This window comes from Antrostomus carolinensis, unplaced genomic scaffold (genome assembly GCF_000700745.2).
Source record: "Antrostomus carolinensis isolate BGI_N321 unplaced genomic scaffold, ASM70074v2 scaffold9789, whole genome shotgun sequence".
NCBI classification, from domain to species: Eukaryota; Metazoa; Chordata; class Aves; order Caprimulgiformes; family Caprimulgidae; genus Antrostomus; species Antrostomus carolinensis.
The window spans coordinates 55,772-64,982 of NW_010340627.1; the positions used below are offsets into that span (position 1 = coordinate 55,772).

Below are 9,211 nucleotides of genomic sequence, written 5' to 3' on the forward strand. Positions count from 1 at the left end.
GGAAGAGCCAGAAAAGAGTCTAATTATGAGGCTAGAAAGTTAGTTTTTCTTGTAGGATTAAGTGCAACAGAAATGCTTGATAAAAACAACAACAAAAAAATTAAAGCTGCTTTAGTACACTATAGATAATAATAATAAAGCCTTTGATTGTTGAAACATTATTAATACTGTGTTAGACCTTTGCACTTCAGAAAGTGAGGAGTGAAACTAAATGGTCACTCAGGTTTGTTGCAAGCTTTTTGTATTGTGATGTGTAAGATAAAGCATCAATATTAATCTAAAACTACTTTAGATTTAAATAATCACTCTGTGAAATCTTTGTACTTTCTGGTAGTCCCACTACAAGGAGAGTTTTTGTTAGTTCTGTTACTGGCTTTTAGTAGTTTGCTGAGCATTTCAGATTAGTTTGTAAATTCAGAATTAATGAGAGATACCAGTCTAGGCAAATCATATCTGGGCTTAGTGTAGCTCTTTCTGTGTATATACCACATGGATGAATTACTAGATTTGAAGGACTCCCTCTAATATGAAAAGAAATTGGAAAAGAATACTTGAAGTTCAACTCAGTTATAATAATTTTTATTTTTCATTTTTAATCAATGATGTCAGCTCCTGGCTTGTCAAATTGAAGCTGTTTTTCTGTTTGCTTTGATTATGCGAAGGATACAGGTTGTCTGGAAGAAAGCACTAAATTAAAAGCAAGCATGAATATAAACAAATTGAATTAAACTGCTTTATCTTGGGGAACTTACTTAGGGAACAGGGAGAAGGCAGAGTGGTAATTCAAGAAAAGGAAGGTGTGAAATTCGTAGATAATAGTGAACTGCCTCCAGGAGGGAAACTGAACCCTTAAGAGATTTGGCAGTTGTCCAAGTCCCTGTGGTATCGTTGGAGGTAGTGGACTTATCTTATTCAGCTGTACTTTCATGTTACCTCATTGCCTCTACTGTTCTAGCTTTGGATGGCTATATGAGGAGGCATTTGAAGAGTTGCTGTAACCTGAAAAATATGTTTAACAATATTGTGGTAGCCTGCTGTGCCTGCTAGAGGGGCCGACCAGTCACCACTTCTGTTTTCATCTAACCATTCTTGTTAAAATTGTAGCTTTTCTTGCTCTGTGGTGGGCCTCCTCATCTGGTGCTCCACCTCTGATAGTGCCATCATCAGTATTCCTTTTCTTTAATACGGGAGTCATATAGGGATGATTCATTTGGAAACTTCTAACAATGGGGTTTTCTGAAGAGTCTTTCTTTTCCCTTGAAAATAATTCTACAAATGCTTTTTGGCTCAAATTTCTTTGCTGTAAGGCTACAAGTGGCATAATCAATTCATCTCTTTTGCCAGGTACATTATGTGCTGATGGGTCATGCGTAATAATTGAAACTTTCATTCAATTTTATAGTATAACGGTTCTGATAGGACTAGCTAGAAATCTTGATGAACACAGATTTTAAGTTTCATTTAGCCTTGCTCCCTGTTTCTGCTAGTTTCCCCATCATATTATCCTGATGATTACATGTTACTGCTACTATTTAGACCTTTGCTCTTTGGGAACCTTTGTCCTTTTGTTCTTCTTCCCCCTTAAGCTGTAGGCTTGCACTTCTGTGTGAGAAAAATTCAAGAGCTGGATATAATCTTTAACCTTGAGTTGAGTTTTATTATTTCTTCCTTCTCTTGGTAGGAAACCAACTTAAACATAGTTTGCTCTGTAAATTGCTTTATTTTTCATCTTTGTCATTCATCCAGCCCTGTTAACTTTCGTAAATATCCTGCATCAGTTGTTGCTTTCTTGACACTTTGACTCAAAAATGGAGAGCACAGCCATAGCTAGACTTCATGTCCAAAGAGGACACGCTTGAGGCCACACTATCTATACCCAACAACTTGAACCACAGCACAACTGTGGTATTTATGCTCCTTTGATTCCTCACAGATTTGCCTGGCATGAGTGGACTTCTAGTCGCAGTCCTATTAAAACTCCAAGTAAGAGTGCAGAATATTTTGCTCATGAATTATTATCAAAATTTAATGCAGTTTGTGCATTTTGCATTATTCCCAGTTCAGAATAGTGTGATTAGTTTGTAACTGTTAAATGCTGTGTTCGTTAAAGAATTAAACTGAGAACAAAAGTTAATAGGTGTTTTATTAGAATCAGTTGCCATAGGATCTCTTCTGAATAAGAATTTATTCCTCCTAAGAATAAAATTGGACATAGAGTTGTATTTTGTCCTATTGAATTCAGTATCAAAACCTAAATTTCAAGGTATGAGTCCAAATTATTTTAACAGCGTCTCTTCTTAATGGTCAAGTCAAACTAATGCATTAGCAATGAGAGCCACTACTTGGAGGGTATGGTAAAATAAAAAATGCAAGTTGATATGCATGTAAGAAATTACATAGTGTGGATTTTTTCAATTTAGAACACAGTTATCTCTTGGCTTTGTTTTTCAGGTAGCTGAAATGCATGGGGAACTTATTGAATTCAATGAGAGACTACACCGTGCTCTGATGGCTAAAGAAGCTCTTGTGTCCCAGATGAGACAAGAACTAATTGATTTGAGAGGGCCGGTAAGTGTTTGTTTATTACAATATAGAGTACCACTCTGGAATAAGCTGAAAACCATTACTTGTGATGATAAAATATATATTAGCTTGTCAGAAATAACTTGGTGTTTTTTATAATGTTTGATTGTCTTTAGCGGAACTGAATGTAGAATAGATATATTCAGAAAAATAAAATTGTTTTCTACCAACTATTGCTTCATTTTGGCTTTTTGTTTTAAAATAAAAGATTGGGTTGAAATTCATAAATGAACAGGGAGGAAACAGAAGGAGTCGATGTTCCTAATAGTTGTCCATCTTCTGAGCGAGGCATATTTTGATAGGTTTTGTTTATAAGATTATGTGGTATTACTCCTTAAATTTTTGTTTGCGCTGGAAGCATTCTTGTCTATTTTATCATAACATTTATGTAAAGTGGCTGATGACAGTTCTGTGCATTAGTGAAGAAGGATTTAATCTACAATTTTCAGCCTTTTAGATGGGAAAGGTCACTTTGTTTTGTTTAGAGATGATAAATCACATGTGTATTACTGCTGTACTTTATTACTTGGAGATTTTGGGCTATATGTCCCTGTTCAGAGATTTTGTTTTTAATCATTTATCTCTGTATCCTAATCCAGTAGTTAGGTATTGATACTGTATTTTAATGTATCAAATACTGAGAGAAAACTAATTCCTACAACTTTTTAAGAAGTGTAAGTGGCACTATATTTTTAAGGACTAGCTAAATGCTAGTTGTTAATAGTTGCTATTGTCTAGAATGAAACTGTGAATTGAATACAGTCCTAAAGACTTTTTCATTGTCCTAAGAGAATACATTTAAATTCTATATTGGTAAACAAAACTCTGTATTGATAATCTGTGTGTTACTTAGCTGAGTTTAATTAGAACTTCTAAACTTGGTGAAATGTGTAACTGACAGAAATGGTGTGATATGCACATTTGATTCCCTTTGTTTGAAAATATCAGCCAAGTTCTCAACATTTTATTATTAAAATAGTATGTAATTTACAGTTTGTTATAAAAACAGTTTCCATGATTCTTCACTGTCTTCTCCTTTCGTTTTAATGCTGATAAATCAATTTCATTTGCTGTAATTTATAAATGCATTGTTCATAATGATGTTTCCAAATTTCTAGTTCTTGGGTTTCAGAACTTCTGCAACAACCAGAGGAATATAAAACAAAAAGGTTGTATTTTTTGCACATAGATGTGCAAGGACTGGAGCTCATTAATGTCATCCTTTTTCTTATTTCTGAAGTCTACACTTTGTTTTTGAGGTTTTTATGCAAAACTTTTACTAAAGTTAGTTAAAATAACTGGATATATCTGGTGATATGATTTACCAGTTCAGATATAAGCAAAGAGAAGTTGCAGGTTGTAGGCAAGATAGAAGAATATTCTCTGGCACTAGAGCCTTGTAAAGGCAGGCTGTGTGCTGCTGCTGGAGGGTGGACTGGACTGTGAACAGACAACAGCTGATGGTGGTAATTGAGAGTGTGGACATACTGGCCCTTCCCACCTCATTCCTCCAAAAAGGGGCAGCAGAGGTGTTCAGAACTCCATATATATGCCCTGTATATATGTCCTGGAGCTGTCTTGGGTCTGCACTGCACAATGCTTCCCTCTTTCCTTTCACTGTCAGGAATGACTTAGTTTTTGCTGAGTCCTATCCCTTTAATCTTGTAAGGGCAAAATTCTGTTTTTTCTTGTGCGTTGGGAGTTCTAGAGCTGGTCTGTCAAAATGTCTGGAAGTTGATATTTTTTTTTTTTAGTCGTCTTTGAAATTTTATGTTGCTTTGCAATGAATATATATTGTTTTACAATAAGCAATAATACATATTTTAGTTTCTTAGGCAACATATATTCTGAAAAACAGTAATATGCATACACGTACATCATAGAGATACACTGAACCAATATTTTTTTAACTAGTGTAGAAGCTGTCTCTGGAAATTCATAACTTTTAGTTGGTTTTCTTCATCAAAACACACAAACTCTTCAGGGTTATGCTTTACATTTTACAGTATTTAAAGGTGAGAAGATATCCCTTTATGTTTAACTAGCTTTAAAGTAAGGTAAAAAGCTATTAGTCTTTCAGTTCTAAATGCTCTTTCAATCTTGTTTTCTCACAACTGCTACTTCCGTTGATTCTGCAGGTGTTAGTCCATCATTGCCATCTTTATGAACTTTTGTAGCTATATAACATTTTGTAAGAACACAGCTAAAATAAAATGATCGTGTGTCTTTTTTAATGGAATGTTGGTTGTAAAAGAAAGTGATTATATAGATTTTATATACTTCATCTCTTCCTGTAAATTGTTTATACACACAGTGTACTTTGTTTTAGCATACTTTGATTATAAAGGCCTAATAATGATGCTTTTTACTGGGTTTTCTGTACCTTTCAAAATGACATGCTTTTACAAACCCCAGTTTGTTTCTTTACAAAACAAATTCTAACATGAAGAACATGCAAGGGTGATATGTTCATAATCCTGCTGCACAACTGTGTATTTTTCTTTTATTGTTTATCAGTAATAGTTTTTGTTGGCATTTTAAAAATTGAATGTTGAATTGTGATTTCCTTATAATATTATGCATTCTTACTAGAAAGCATAATAACCAGTGTGTGGGAATTGTTTCTATTTTGTAAATATAGGTTCCTGGAGATTTGAGTCAAACATCTGAAGATCAGAGTTTGTCAGATTTTGAAATGTAAGTTTCATAATACACATATTTTTCTCTTCGTACTGTCTTTATGAGAAAGAAGCATAAGCAAACAGATTAAATAATTTGCTTATTATTGCCTGTATTATTTCCAATAGCTGAATTCTCAGCTGTGGTATTCCATTGTTAAAAAGTATGGAGAACTGCATAGTCCATGCCCTAGTGTAGTTTTTAATAATGTTGAATGCAAGGAGTTTAGATTTATGAAGAGTCTGTTGGAGTGCTCTTTCAGTGCACTAGGTCTTGGTATTCTAACAAAGAACCAAAAAGTGACTGTTTTCTGTTGCTTTGGGTTTGATAGGTGCTGGATGCTATTCATAATGTGATGGACTTTCTCATTTTGACAGAGTAACTCCTCATCAATGCATACAAATAGTAGTACGAAAAAACCCACGGATGACCCAGCTGGTCATATCAGATCATTCTAGAGTGTTGTGTTTTGGAGTTTTACCTTTATTAGTCAGACTAATGAATCTAGCTTTTTGCAAGTGAGGGGATGAAAACATAACTGATGTCTTTGAATCATAGAAACTTGGAGATGTATTACAAAGGCTGGATGGAAATGGCTTCTCCATAGTTGTGCAGTGCTCTTCTATTATTTAACAAACTCATTTTTTTGTTGAGTTTTTTGAAGTGAATAATTTTTATTTAGTATGTATAATCAAATGTTGTCAAATGCATGATGTAAAAAAGCCCAAAACCCAAAAAATCCACAAAGGGAGTTGTTTCAGTGCTCTTTTTCAGTTATGTTAATTTTAGGGAACACTTTTAGATACAGCAGAACTACATTTTTTCTGATACTCCATTTGAAATGTTAAGTTGCTTTGTTGATCACTTTGATCATCATCTAAATCACTGGAGGTAGTTGCTTTGCAATTCTTATACATAAATATGATTCCCTATTTTAAATTTTTCCTCTCTCCTCCCCAGATCAAATCGTGCTCTTATTAATGTTTGGATTCCCTCAGTCTTTCTGCGTGGAAAAGCTGCTAATGCATTCCATGTTTATCAGGTAAGTGATACTTCTTAACACGGATTCTGTGTACAAGTTTCTGACTGAAATGGTACATTTTAATAATTTAAAGATCTCGGTATAATTTCATTAGAGATCAGTTGATGAACAGAAGCAGTAGCTTATATATATTCATCCATAGGATTGTGTTGATTATCCAAGTAGTGTATTTTGAGGGTTGGCTTTTGATAGTTTAATACTTTAAAAGCATGCTAATAACAACAATTCAGTATTAATCATAAATGCCTTCTTCAGTATGCATGTACATATTCTATTTCAGTTTTGGGGATATTAATGACCAGAAATGTTGCTTGACAGATGGACAGATGTGGCTTACTGTAGTAGCTCACTCAAAAACATTTTGAATGGTGCAACAAGCCTTCACTGTGTGTTGCTGGATATGTTTATAATGTGTTCTGCTTCAGCCAGGTCTCAATTTAGGGGTTTGTGTTCTAGCCTGCCTTGTAGTTGAAGTATTGAAATCCTGTACTGTTCCTTGATTCCTGGATTCTTGGTTTCAGAACAATTATACCATCCATGGACAGAAAGACAGGGCAAACTTTAAACAGTCTTTAATATGCTGTCCCTGACTGCTTGTGTTTCTTTACTTGTGGATTATTAGCAGCTGCAAAGTTTTTCCACTTTTGTGTATATGTATACACATATACACTGAACAAGATTTCTGAAGCTTTTTAACATTCCTTTCACTCAGAATGATGATTTTTGTAGAATTTTGAATAATTTATGAAGTGTTGGCAGATAGTTGAAAAATACAGGAAAACACCCACCTTTCAGCCAGTAAAAGACAATGAAAAATAAGACTTTAGGTAATGGAGAGAAAAGCTAACAATACTGAACAATTAGTAATTTGTTCAAAAGCTTTGTATAATCAATCAGATGCAGGTGCTCAAGTGTTTGTGGAAACCTAAGTTGTTGGCAGATGTGATTATTTTTGTCTTTCTGGCTCTCACCTATTCCTTCACTCTGCTGTCACTGGCTACACTTTCTCAAACCCAGATACCAGTCTGCTAATGCAGAAATTCGTAGAAGCATCAATATCCCACCCCACCACATCTCTCTTACCCTGATGATGTTGCAGTTCTGTGACCACTAGAGGAGCTCTGGTTTCTCTTGCTTGTTTCCTACGTTGCTCTGTTATTCTTTTCATCCTGCTTTGTCATTTCTTAGCTTTCTCTTGTTCCTATCACTATGCACCATATACTTTTCACCCTGTCCACCATTTCCTCACCAGATTGGTCAGCCTGTTGGCAAAGATGGTCTTGTCCCACTATGTCAGGTGGATTTAGTCTCTCGCATCAGTCCTTGATCCTTAGAGACAGCCACATGATCATAAAAGCCAAATCTCTCAGTGGCATTTACTGTGCAACCATGTATTGATCCACAGGATCCACTTGCTCCTACACAAGCCTTTTCCATCACTGAAAGGATCTCAAAGACCAGCTGGGCTCCTATGCACTTCATTCTGTCCCCAGTGGTGTTTAGTGATGTTAAAGGTGGCTCTTCAGTAAGAGGAAATGCTGTGATTAGGTGATGAAATGAGAGGAAAACTGTCTTTGTATACTATTAAAAGTTCTTAAGTTCAATAACATTATTGCTGCATAGGGAGGCTATTTTGTTTAAAAAAAAAAAAAAAGAAAAAAAGAAAGGAAAAAAAAAAAAAGCAACCTGACAGTTTGGAGGTCCTGAGTGATTAAATGGCCAGAAAAAAACAGAAGAAATGAAAGAACAGCACATAAGCACTTATCTGTTTGAAAAAGGGTTGTGGAGTATTTGCATGTATTGCAAATATTTGCTTTTTTATAAACAATTTTCAGTTGCATTCTCTTTGGTTGCATGGGAAGAAAGAATCTTTTTTTTTTAAGTAAACTGGCTTTTGTATTTTGAGTTTTGTTAGTGTTGTTATTACTAAGACATGAATCAGAAATAATTCATAAGGTTGCTATCTAATATGCTAAATATATCTTTTTAAGTAAGAAAGTGCTTTTCATTAAGGTATATTGGAACTGGATTAAAAAACAATAATTCTGTGAAGAATTTAATTTATTTTTTAATTTTACTTGTAACTTGATATCAAACTTAGTTAGTAAAGAGTTCATTACTTTTCATACAGTTTGATTGTACATGACTATACAAATGGAATCATGAAAGCCTGGAAAGTATGCAGAATTCATACATACTGTAGATGTTCTGCACGTTCTTTTTCAATAGGAAAATTTTTGAGATAAACTAAGCTTCCCAATTTAGAAGAGCTTCAGAGCTTTATCCAAAATCTGCTAAGCAAGGAGAGAGTTAGATGTTACTCTCGGTTTGATTTGGGTAAGGGTCTAACAGTGACTTGAGAAAAATTTAGGATTTTTTTATTGTGCTTTTGCACCTTAATTAGAAAATGTATTATGCTGGTACAGAGGGGGTTTTAATAGACTTCATCCATTACTCATCATCAATGGAAAACAAAGAACTTGGGATGGAAGGCTAAGCCTTTTGAGAAGAGGAAAAAAGGAAGCAAAGTATCATTGCAAGATTCTAAAAGATTGAAAATTCTAGATTTGCAAAAGACAATGTGGAGAATTGTATGAAGTTCTTTATGTCTGCAATATATACTTATAATATTCAGCATCCATAGCGTGCAAAATTCTGTTTATTGAAATATGGATTTGAAAAACGTGCAAGTTCTGCTGAATATGCTCGTTATTACTTATTCACACTAGCAATTTACAGGACATATGAAAAGTTAAAGTGTCTATCTAGAATAGACATAGAATGTCTCTGGTCAGACTAGTTTGTCTTTAATTACAGAACAGTACAGAATATCACAGGACAATTGTGTATTTGCTCAACTTTGTCTTTTAATGTTTAAAAAAAAAAAGAGCAAGAATTACCTATAGA

General features: G+C 34.3%; 1 protein-coding gene across 1 annotated transcript in view; it reads left to right on the forward strand.

The window, feature by feature from the left end:
* The window catches only part of SNX29 (sorting nexin 29), a gene marked incomplete at both ends in the record, with an annotated part of 72,977 nt that overhangs the window by 50,281 nt on the left and 13,485 nt on the right, over positions 1–9,211 (forward strand). The window contains 3 exons of the mRNA XM_029087035.1: positions 2,452–2,568; positions 5,225–5,280; positions 6,223–6,304. Of these exons, the coding sequence (XP_028942868.1) occupies positions 2,452–2,568; positions 5,225–5,280; positions 6,223–6,304 (255 nt within the window). The remainder of the gene's footprint in view (positions 1–2,451; positions 2,569–5,224; positions 5,281–6,222; positions 6,305–9,211) is intronic.